At 43.3% G+C, this 12,577-nt stretch overlaps 1 protein-coding gene across 1 annotated transcript; it reads right to left on the bottom strand.

Moving 5' to 3' along the window:
* Positions 1 to 4,354: 4,354 nt before the first annotated feature.
* On the bottom strand, positions 4,355 to 9,948 carry LMO2 (LIM domain only 2). Its single transcript, XM_073658785.1, has 3 exons — positions 9,435 to 9,948; positions 6,097 to 6,312; positions 4,355 to 5,472 (listed from the first exon to the last, which is right to left on the bottom strand). The coding sequence occupies exons 1-3, from the start codon at positions 9,473 to 9,475 to the stop codon at positions 5,253 to 5,255; spliced, it is 477 nt and encodes a 158-aa protein (XP_073514886.1). The 5' UTR covers positions 9,476 to 9,948; the 3' UTR covers positions 4,355 to 5,252.
* Between the last annotated feature and the right edge of the window lie 2,629 nt (positions 9,949 to 12,577).

Genomic DNA, 12,577 nt, shown 5'->3' with positions numbered 1-12,577 from the left:
CAGCTTCGGAGCAGTGTTTACAAGCTGTATAGAAAAGAGTTTGTCAGCACTACGCATGTTCTACTCTTTAGCAGAGGTGGTCGGTCTCCTAGGCATTGAACTGTAAACAAAATGAAAAAATGTGAATATCTCAAGAACGGCTGGAAATTTTTAAAAGCAGTATATTGCATAAGTACTTATTTTTTTTAAAGCACTATCCGACAATCTCCGTCCGTTAAGATAGGAATAACTCTTTAATAATTGTTATACAGAGTGGCAAGTATAAACAAACAGAGCTGCAGTGTACAGCATGGGGGACGTACAGAACATCAGGCTGCATCCCGATGAGATATATAAATGTATGTTCCTATGTGTTTAAGGAAAACATGGCACAAAGAATCAGGGGGGTGGTGGGGAGACACTTGAAGTTCTTGAATGCAAATAAAAAAACTTGTAACGGGGTCATTTATAACATTGGTCTCATTTTATGGCGAAAAAAAGAGACCTTTGGGGTCCACTGATGCTCCTGGACCCAGCGCAATAGGTAGTCATGCCACATACAACCCTTCTGTCCTGAAATACTCTGTGCTGCTGGAACACTTCCTCATACAAACTGACGTTCTCCTTCTACCTATTCCCATCCTTATGTCATCACTGACATATCTCCTATAAGTATACGGTCACTGTCTCCAGGACAGTCAGCACACTCCTCTCCTGCTGCTGTAATCATTCCCAATGATCTGTAAGTATTTCAGTGATCTTACGAGCCAATGAGTGCGGTGATCAAGTATCAGCCAGAGGTGAAGCCTGGGTGTAATAATCTGCTTGGGCCAAATCTGCAGACAGCAGTCTCTTCTGATGTCACCACATTACTATCACTGGATCTCTAGAGCACTTTGATGTGGGGTTACTGGCAGCAATGATGTTCATGCATATATGTCACCTCTCACAGACTCATGGTGACATCGATCATATTGGATTAGAGGATTTAAAGAACCGGTCACTTGTCATAAATATGTATTTTTGTTTAACCTGGTATAAATGCTGATGTTCTCCTGAATCCGGAGATGTTTTTCTTTTGTTCCTACGCCTTTCCATTCCTGAGATATGGCACATTTGCTGTATGTACATTTAGTCTTTTTTGTAGCCAAGAGGGTGTGGTACTCAATAAAGGAGTTGAGGATCACGCCCAGTTGGCTAAAAATTACAAGAATTCCATACAGGTAACAGAAGGACATATCTCAGGAATGGAGAGGCGTAGGAAGAAAATAAAAACATCGACTGATTCAGGAGGACAGCGGCGGTTACCCTAGTTAAAGAAAATACATGTAACAGGTCCTCTTTAAGGCTACGTTCACACTTGCATCATGTTTTCCATAGTGTCCGAGAAATATTGTAGATTAGTGTCTCTGGACACAGAGTCAGAGGTGGCCATTTACTATATATAAATGACAACCAAACCTGCAGATTTCAGTGGCACCATACAGTCATCTAATTTGTATGGGGTGTTTACTCTCGAGCAAAAAAAAGGATCGGACTGTTGGATTTCAATATGACCGATCTTTAACTGTTAGCAACTTATTCACCTCTCCCCATTGAAAATACTAATACGATCCGCTGAGCCCAGTGTGCATGTGTATGGGGGGGGGTTAACAACACTCACTCAGCCTGAGAATCAGTGGGGGGTCCTAGATGTAAGACCCCTACCAATCAAACTGTTATGACATTCACAAGGTTCCAGTCAGGCGGACACCCCCAATCAGTAAGTCATTTACTGAGGTGACATTTACTACAATGCAAAAACATCTGTCTGAGACTTTTATACACTGTGTTCCAAATTATTATGCAAATAATATTTTCTCAGATTTTCCCAAATTACCTATATGAATTGCAGTCATTGTAATTTTCCAGTCAAATAACTATTAGAGGACAATTGAAATGTTTTTGTACAAACTGCCTATGATAACAGGATATTTTTAAAACAATAAAAAACTCAAACTGCACTCAAAATGCATGTTCCAAATTATTATGCACAGCAGAGTTTTCAACCTTTTCATTTTAATAAAGAACAAAAAATGGTCATTTTTGAAATTATAAGCATTAGCAGGTTATTACACACTGAAATCAAACAGTTTTCAACTCAAAACTTTATTCTAGGTGATGTTACATTTGCACATAGGACCCCTTGTTCGAAATGAGCTTCTGAACTCTCTCGCCCATTGAATTTGTCAGGTTTTGGATGGTTTCTGCTTTCATTGTTTTGCATGAGGACAGAATACCCTCCCAGAGCTGTTGCTTAGATGTGAACTGCCTCCCGCCATCATAGACACTCCTTTTGATGATGCTCCAGAGGTTCTCAATGGGGTTGAGGTCAGGGGAGCATGGCTGCCACACCATAAGTTTGTCCCCTTTTATGCCCATAGCAGCCAGAGATGCAGATGTGTTATGTGCAGCATGAGACGGTGCATTATCATGCATGAAATGATCTCGATGGTCCAGATGGATGGAGTGGAGGATGGCTGGTTGATGGACACCCCATGCAAACACGGCTACGGCGCTAACAAGGAGGAGGTGGAGTAATGTTTTGGGCTGGAATCATGGGGAGAGAGATTGTCGGCCCTTTTAGGATCCCTGAAGGGGTAAAGATGAACTCCATAATGTATGTTGAGTTTCTCAAACAGCACTTCCTTCCATGGTTCAAGAAGAAGAACCGTGCATTCCGCAGCAAGATCATTTTCATGCATGATAATGCCCCGTCTCATGCTGCACATAACACATCTGCATCTCTGGCTGCTATGGGCATAAAAGGGGACAAACTTATGGTGTGGCACCCATGCTCCCCTGACCTCAACCCCATTGAGAACCTCTGGAGCATCATCAAAAGGAGTGTCTATGATGGCGGGAGGCAGTTCACATCTAAGCAACAGCTCTGGGAGGGTATTCTGTCCTCATGCAAAACAATTGAAGCAGAAACCATCCAAAACCTGACAAATTCAATGGACGAGAGAGTTCAGATGCTCCTTTCGAACAAGGGGTCCTATGTGCAAATGTAACATCACCTAGAATAAAGTTTTGAGTTGAAAACTGTTTGATTTCAGTGTGTAATAACCTGCTAATGCTTAGAATTTCAAAAATGACCATTTTTTGTTCTTTATTAAAATGAAAAGGTTGAAAACTCTGCTGTGCATAATAATTTGGAACATGCATTTTGAGTGCAGTTTGAGTGTTTTATTTTTTTTAAAAATATCCTGTTATCATAGGCAGTTTGTACAAAAACCTTTCAATTGTACTCTAATAGTTATTGGACTGGAAAATTACAATGACTGCAATTCATATAGGTAATTTGGGAAAATCTGAGAAAATATTATTTGCATAATAATTTGGAACACAGTGTATTGATGGCCTATACTTAGGATAGGTCTTCAGTATCTAATCGGTGGGGCTGCAACACCTGCCCCCCCCTGCCGAACAGTTGTTCCTGGTGACAGGATCCCCCTGCACTCATTTACCCAAACTGCCAGGATTCCAGATGCTCTAAACTTCCAGGTCCCAAGCTGGAAGCAGAAACCAGGAGAGACTGGAAAGTGTCTTAACGGGAGCGCGAGGACACGGGGAGGTAAGTAATGAATCTTCAAAAGGGGAGCGCGAGGACACGGAGAGGTAAATATCACTTCTTTTATGCACAATGTCCTTAAATTGGGGGAAGAATTTATTAGGACAGGATACTGAAAGCAGACAAGACTTTAATACCTGACTTACAGAAAATAACATAACATTATTACACACCATTTAAATACACTTTATAAAATTCAGTAAATTGTCTGCTGACACAAAAAAATACATCACATTATACTTAGTATTTCGTTCTGCTCCTTGTCCTCCTTAGGGTTGGGCCTCAATCATATTACAGATCCATAATACAGTGCTCATATTTTAATGTGCACTGTATTACGGCAGCATCATATATCGGCACACATTGTGCTGAACTGTGTCGAATGCATAATAAATTTTACGTTTGCTCTGTTACATGAGAATCTAAAAGTATTCATGTTGTCTCTTATTTTCTTTTTATGTCCAACTGATAATCAGTTACCAAACTACATAGAATTCATCTAGATAGAAAGTCAGTAACTTTGTAAATACATTACATTACTTATCCTGTATTATACTCCAGAGCTGCACTCACTATTCTGCTGGTGCAGTCACTGTGTACATACATTACATTACTGATCCTGAGTTACATCCTGTATTATACTCCAGAGCTGCACTCACTATTCTGCGGGTGCAGTCACTGTGTACATACATTACACTACTGATCCTGAGTTACATCCTGTATTATACTCCAGAGCTGCACTCACTATTCTGCTGGTGCAGTCACTGTGTACATACATTACATTACTGATCCTGAGTTACCTCCTGTATTATACTCCAGAGCTGCACTCACTATTCTGCTGGTGCAGTCACTGTGTACATACATTACATTACTGATCCTGAGTTACATCCTGTATTATAATCCAGAGCTGCACTCACTATTCTGCTGGTGGAATCACTTGTACTGATCCTGTGCACACAGTGACTGCACCAGCAGAATAGCGAGTGCAGCTCTGGAGTATAATACAGGAGGTAACTCCAGATCAGTAATGTAATGTATGTACACAGTGACTCCACCAGCAGAATAGTGAGTGCAGCTCTGGAGTATTAGTAACACATAATTCTGCTACCTGTTGTAAAAAGAATAAAAATTGTGTCAATGAGCGAATGTGAGCCTAACCTTCTGCACTGCAATATATATGAGGTCTGTGGTTTCCCTCACCCTGGAGCTTTGGAGGACACTGTATATACCATTCCACCCAGGAAGGAGTATGTCAGTTACATTTACATGGTCAATGACCCTTCAACAACAAATAAAGATTAATGTTAAAAATCAAAAAGTGGAAACTCAGGACAGAGACTCTGGTATTGCATAGATTATCCGGCATCGGCCAATGAGATTTACAAATTATCCTTCCATTTGCTGCCAAAAATTGCAGTATAGCATCAGCATGGCACCAGTGTCACCGATAGTTTCTCATAATCCTCAGGAGGTATCCACCGAAATATTGTCTTAGTCTTGCGATTGTAGAAGCACCATGGTGAGGAGTGAAGTAGGAGCATCTTGTGCCTCCGCTGGCCGAGATCTTGGATGAACAGCTTGGCTTCAGTGCACTAAGTATTTCAATGTCAGTTGTGAACGTCATAGTGTGTGATCTACTTAGAGAGGGATCCACCCGATGCTACATCATCCCGTTAAGTTTGGTCCATTCGTAGATGTCCTGCTCGCACACAATGTCCGAGTTGATGAGCAGGTAACGGTCACCGACGCAGAAATGCTTCTGACAAGCCGCGCACTTGAAGCACTCCAGATGGTAGACCTTGTCCTTCACCCGCATGGTCATCTCGTAGGCTCGGATCCTCTTGTCACATGAGGCGCAAAGACCGTCCTGCCCAAAAAGCCTGGAAAAACAGAAGCACAAACAGGATACTGTTAGGTGGAGCACAAAATGGTGGAAGTCATGGCTGCCACCATGGGAAGGGGGCCAATGGATGATACAAGGGTGATAATAAACTGTACGCTGTAGTGTGATGGAGTGTACTAAGGATGATGGACGGTACAATGTGGGAGGATCGACGGTACAATGTGGGAGGATGGAGGGTACAATGTGGGAGCATGGACGGTACAATGTGGGGGATGGACGGTACAATGTGGGAGGATGGAGGGTACAATGTGGGAGGATGGAGGGTACAATGTGGGAGGATGGAGGGTACAATGTGGGAGGATGGAGGGTACAATGTGGGAGGATGGAGGGTACAATGTGGGAGCATGGACGGTACAATGTGGGAGCATGGACGGTACAATGTGGGAGGATCGACGGTACAATGTGGGAGCATGGACGGTACAATGTGGGAGGATCGACGGTACAATGTGGGAGGATCGACGGTACAATGTGGGAGGATCGACGGTACAATGTGGGTGACTACCTATGAATTGTCTGATGATGGACATTACAATCATACAGTATATCGATTGTACTCTACATGTGTGATGATGGTTTTTAGAACGTAATCCACTTTCTCTACCTTAGGTAATCTCTCCGGCACAACTTGCGTCCTAATTTGTAGTAAAGTCTCCTCCCGACTTCCCCTAACCGACATCCACACAGGTCACAGCTGAGACAGTCCTCGTGCCAATATTGGTCGATGGCCTTTAGGAAGTAGCGGTCCCCAATATTTTGCTGGCAACCCCCACATGTCAAAAGTGAGGGTGGGATCTGCAGGACTTCATCCACGGGCTCACTGTTGGGAATAATTATTAATATGGTCACGGTGTGCGGACATTGTAAGGTGTCTACCCACATCCCACACCCTTCCGTATCACCTGCTATCTGCTAAGCATAAGTCATTAGTGGTGTAGACCATCAAGTGATTGTCGCCTCTGGATAAAGGTGAACCATAGGGTGAAGAATGGCCGTGTGCACACTGCACCGCCAGCACTTGTGAGTTTTAACACAATAGTGTGGCTTAACTATTTCATACCTACGGGGCTAGTGAGCATCCTATTACTGAAGCCGGCCCAGCCAGCGGAGAACTTCCTAACTCCTTACGAGAAGTCACATATCCAAAAACCAAGACAAGTCATCAGCCGGCGACACATAAAAGCACGTGGCACGATGGAGCAACACATGGCGTCCGCTCTGCATCCTGTCCTCAGCGAGGTATCTAGTAATAACCCATATACTTTTTAGCAAAAATTTCCAAACACCTACTAAATGTATCACCTCTAATCTGGGGTCCTCCTGACTAATATAGGGGTACAGAAGGATCAGGCAATGTTGACTTACCCCCCGGGAGTTTTCCTGGACTGTAGACCATCAGTAAAGGTCTCTGGCAGCAGCTTACACCACTCTCCCTATGCAGAACACATGCACACTCAGCTGAACAGAGCGTGCACAAGTATGTGGGATCAACTGACCATTACCTAAGTTGTATGTACGTAGTAGGACTAAAATATGGCACCAACATCAGTGATACTAAGAAAGTCCGGTGCCACTCCGCTTCTCATTTTGTATGGCAGGACATTTACTATAATGGCCCCCAACAAAAAGCTGGGCACACACCAGGAGACAGCAAGAAATGCATTGCTTTCTACTGATGCCCATGAAAGTTCTCACTGTCAAGACACTAAATAAAATCCGAGCGGCTCCTGATGTCCAAATCGCTGAGCCCTAGATACAGGGGTATTACAGCTCCAGAGGCAAAGACCACCCCTGGCTCTCACACATCCCCCAGTCATCATGCATCAGCTCGGCAGATAGGAAGTGATGGGAGCAGCAAAACCGAAAATATGAAGTTCTGTTCTCCTCTGATAAGTTGTTCAAAAGTTTATTCAGCTGCTTCATAAATGTACGGGAGGGACGGAGACCGCTAGAATGATGGCATTACTGATCTGGCAGAGGCGGTCACCCAGCTGTCTGTCTATATCTATCATATATATATCATCTACCTATTATCTATATTATCCATCTATCTATCTATCTATCATCTATCTATCTATCATCTATTTATTATCTATCGTATCTATCTATTATCTATCTATCTTCTATCATCTATCTATTATCTATCATCTATCTATCATCTATCTATTATCTATCTATCTACCTATTATCTATATTATCCATCTATTATCTATCTATCTATTATCTATCATCTATCTATCTATTATCTATCATGTATCTATCTATTATCTATCTATCTATTATCTATCATCTATCTATCTATTATCTATCCATCCACCTATCATCTATCTATCCATCTATCATCTATTCTCTATCTATTATCTATTCTCTATCTATTATCTATTCTCTATCATCTATCTATCTATTATCTATCCATCCATCTATCATCTATCTATCCCTCTATCTATCTATCTATCTATCTATCTATCTATTATCTATTCTCTATCATCTATCTATCTATTATCTATCCATCCATCTACCTATCTATCTATCCCTCTATCTATCTATCTATCTATCCCTCTATCTATCTATCCCTCTATCTATCTATCTATCTATCTATCCCTCTATCTATCTATCCCTCTATCTATCTATCTATCTATCCCTCTATCTATCTATCCCTCTATCTATCTATCTATCTATTCTCTATCTATTATCTATTCTCTATCTATCATCTATCTATTATCTATCCATCCATCATCTATCTATCTATCATCTATCTATCGTAAATCAATGTTATCTTATGTAATAACTATCTAATCTTTCATATATATCGAACACTATCTATGTATCTATGAAGACATTACAAAAATGTAGGCAGATCTCAAGGAGATATTTAATGCAAAAATATCAAAACTTGATTAGCCCATGTATAAAATGTATTATACATGGGCTAATAAATTTTTGCATTTAAAATTTTCTCTCTTTCTCTCTCTGTTTCTTTCTTTTTCTTTGTCTCCTTCCATTTCTTTCTATCTTTTTCTTTCCTTTTCTTTCTCTCCTTCCTTTCTGTTTCTTTCTTTCCTTTTCTCCTTCCTTTTCGTTCTCTTTATTTCTCTCTTCCTTTCTTTCATTACATGTTTTCCTCCTGTTAATAGCCTTGAGGCTATATGCCACACTCGCCGATAGGAGAACCAAACTACTTTCTGTCCGATATATCACCTTTCTGCCAGGCAATGCAGGGTTAATAACATGCATACAGCCGATGGGCATTTGCATTTTAACTCTTTCATTTTAGCTCTTTGACTGTGGATATCTTGCAGGTTTTACCTGCAATCCCCCCTAAGGGCTTAGTCACACATCAGTATTTCATCAGGATTTCTATGCCAAAACCTGGAGTGGAAGACTGATACTTGTTCTGTGTTTTGGAGAAACTCCTGGATTTGACATAGAAATACTGATGAAATACTGATGTGTGAATAAAGTCTTAAGCTGCAAAAAATAATATCTCATATCAGTCACACACTCGGCTCTGCTACATCTGCCCTGTAACCAACTGGACACAATGTTATCAATCTCCGGCATGGTGTACACTGCTGGCATCCAATGTGTTACTACGTATCACTGGCATAAGGCGGTGGGCACTGTTGGGGGGGTCTTACGTTGCGCGATATATGTAGTGCAAAAGTTGTGCCAAAAATCCAGCCTATTGGTGCGCCAACCAGTGTACCAGTCCTCTCCTCGCACGCCTCAAGCTGCCCACTCAGCACCGTTTCATGTACTGCAGCCCCAATGCAAACCATTGCCCACCATCTTTCATTTTGGCGATCATCTCTATAGTTGTAACCTGTCCCCATCGTCTCTATTACATCGATGACCCTCTATATCCCGGTGGCCCCCCACACCTAGCTACGCCCCACCATGTGCTATAACAATAAGACCCCCCCCCCCTCCCCATGTGCTTACTCTGCAGGGTCCAGGCTCTTCCGCTCTATGGCTGATGACATTTGCCTTCTCCTGTGCGTCCCCCCCTTATTATCCAATACGCCGATTCGTTGTCTTCTTTGCACCGAGCCACGATCAAGGATTTCGCCGTCACTTGTCCATGCACCGGGGTCCCCCAATGACTGCGCTTGCCCCCCGACTCCCAGTGTCACTCAATGGAGGTCGCCGCTTGCCCGTCTCCATCACTGAGCAGCCACATCTGTATTCCCGGCAGCTGAATGAGTCTTGTTGCAAGAAGGGCAGGTCTGGGAGGGAAGCCTGTGTCGCTGTCACTTATATAGCGGATTGGTGTCCCCTTTGCAGCATTGCCGCTTTAGCTCAGCCCCTTTGCTTTCATTTCCTTTTTCCTGATGACCATTCAAATACAATAGAAGGAAATGGTATTTAAAGGCACAGCTGCTCACTTCTCTCCCTAACGAGCCCTCCAGGGTACAGGGCTTACAAGACTGTTATATTACAGCTGTCTTATTCATTACCCCCCCCCCCCCCCCCTGGATCCCTGGGCGGAGAGTAATGGAGAGCTGCTTTTCATTGCACGTAGCTTTTAGGGTTAATTCTTCCAGGCTAGTAGATGGTTATATGGCGGTGTATATTCAGTGCAGAATCATTATAGGAACGCCATCCTTGTACAGGTGCTGCATTGCATTTGCAAACAGCTTGCGGAGGATTGGAGCCGGTGCCGTCATTCCCGTCAGTAAAGTCACAGCCTGACCTCCTGTCCCTGCGGCTGCCATACCTGCTGACGGTGCTGCTGTCAGGACGGCAGGTGACCGGTGGCCCCTGGATAGGGCCACACGCAATGACCAAAGCAGTTACGGGTTACATCTCAAGAGTGCAACTTTTTTTTTTTTCCAATCATTTCTTGACTTTTATTTTGTGACTTTTATTGTATGGTGGAAGAGTTGCACAGTCGTTGTTAGCGCCATCTAGCAGAAATAAGAAAGGAAATAATGGAAATTCAGTAAACCAAACCTTCCATTAGATATAATGCCAAATAGCATAGCCACTGAGTAGCCAAATACGACTTCCACATGGTGCCAAAATAATAAAGTTAGTCATTGACCGTATAATAATGCCAGGCGGTATCCAAATACATGGGGCCCATACTATACAGTAAAATAATACCGCCATACAGTAGCCAAATGGTACTACCAGTTAGCGTGCACACAATACAAATAATACCGCCATACATTAGCCGAGCAATGCTCCACACAATATATCTATCCAGTCACTAAATAAAACTGCCATTCAGTATCACAAAAATACTACCATATAATGCCGACATAACATTACAAAGTATTCCCACACAATACTGCCATTAATAGTGTTTTTCCACTCCACTGGAGGGTCCTGTTTCCCAGGTGGGGGCTATGATGAGGTTCTCATTTCATAGGGGCCACACAGGTGCCATTGAATCCCAGACTAAATGAAGTTTTGCCTAAATTTAATGCATTTGTACAGACGGTGACTTGTCTGACATTTGATAGCACAGGTGTCCCTCCTCCGCCGCCCACAGTGCCCCGGCCGCAGGCTACATGACGGCTTCTGTTCATCGACTTTGTGAAAACATCGGCCCCAAAAGTCACCAATCACAATTACTCTGTGATCTGACACTGCTGCACGGCAGTCAGTCAGGGGGCGCCGCAGTGCAATGTGCACAGTGACCACGGTGCCCCTTACATAGATCAGCACCCGGACTGAGGAGTCGCCCGTATTGAGGCGCTTACCCCAGTGAAGCTGATGATTGGCTGTCATGGTGCCTGTGATGGTCATGTGTGCGGCGGACACAGTAATCCGGCATCCTTCCGAGTAGCCACATGAAGTGGCTGCTGATGAGCTCCAGGGCGGCCGCTATATCCTGCATGAGTTTGCAGATCACTTTGGGAATGACTGCCAAAGAAACTGGAAGCATCATCACCTGGGCCAGCAAGTGTGGATTAGGACAGAGTCGCACTCTGAGCCTTTGTGGGTTGCTTTAATCACTAAGCATCTGTGCCGAAAGACTGCAACCACCAACCAACTGGGCCAAATACTGTAACCACCAGGCATGAGTGCCGATAGACTGTAACCACCAACCAACTGGGCCAAATACAGCAACCACCAAGCATCTGTGCCGATAAACTGTAACCACCAACCAACTGGGCCAAGTACTGTAACCATCAAGCTTCTGTGCCGATAGACTGCAACCACCAACCAACTGGGCCAAATACAGCAACAACCAAGCACCTATGCCGATAGACTGTAACCACCAACCAACTGGGCTAAATGCTGTAACCACCAGGCATGAGTGCCGATAGACTGCAACCACCAACCAACTGGGCCAAATACAACAACCACCAAGCACCTGTGCCGATAGACTGTAACCACCAACTAACTGGGCCAAATACAGCAACCACCAAGCATCTGTGCCGATAGACTGTAACCACCAACCAACTAGGACAAATGCTGCAACCACCAAGAATCTGTGCTGATAGACTGTAACAACCGAGGAACTGGGCCAATAAACGCTAACCAAAAAGCAACTGGGCTAAATACTGCAACCACCAAGCATCTGTTCCAAAAGACTGTAACCAACCAAGGAACTGGGTAGCAACTGGGCCAAATACTGTAACCACTAAGCATCTGTACCAACAGACTGTAACCAACCAACTGGACCAAATACTGTAACCACTAAGCATCAGTACCAACAGACTGTAACCAACCAACTGGACCAAATACTGTAACCACCAAGCATCTGTGCCGATAGACTGTAACCACCAAGCATCTGTTCCAATAAAATACCCAAAAATCAACTGGGTCAAATATTGTAACCACGAAGCATCTGTGCCAATAGACTGTAACCACCAAGCATCTGTGCCGATAGGCTGTAATCACCTCTGGCATGGTCGGCTTGTGTTCAATGCGTCACTGATACGAAAAAGGGGTAGAAAACCCCATTACTGTGTGCTCTCTGTATGAACGCTCTATGGCACTGTATGGGTGCTGTTTGGCAATGTGTTCAATATCTTTTCTAAATACACTATACTACATTATATGTACGACAGTAGTTAAAGGATTATTCCAAAAACATGAAGTTCTCCCTTATCCGTAGAATATCTAGCTGA

The sequence above is a fragment of the Phyllobates terribilis genome, unplaced genomic scaffold, assembly GCF_046119375.1.
Source record: "Phyllobates terribilis strain yellow unplaced genomic scaffold, ASM4611937v1 Scaffold_13__5_contigs__length_258822181, whole genome shotgun sequence".
Classification (NCBI taxonomy): Eukaryota; Metazoa; Chordata; class Amphibia; order Anura; family Dendrobatidae; genus Phyllobates; species Phyllobates terribilis.
The sequence above is the reverse complement of the archived record's forward strand: the minus strand, read 5'-3'. Positions and strand labels throughout refer to the sequence as shown.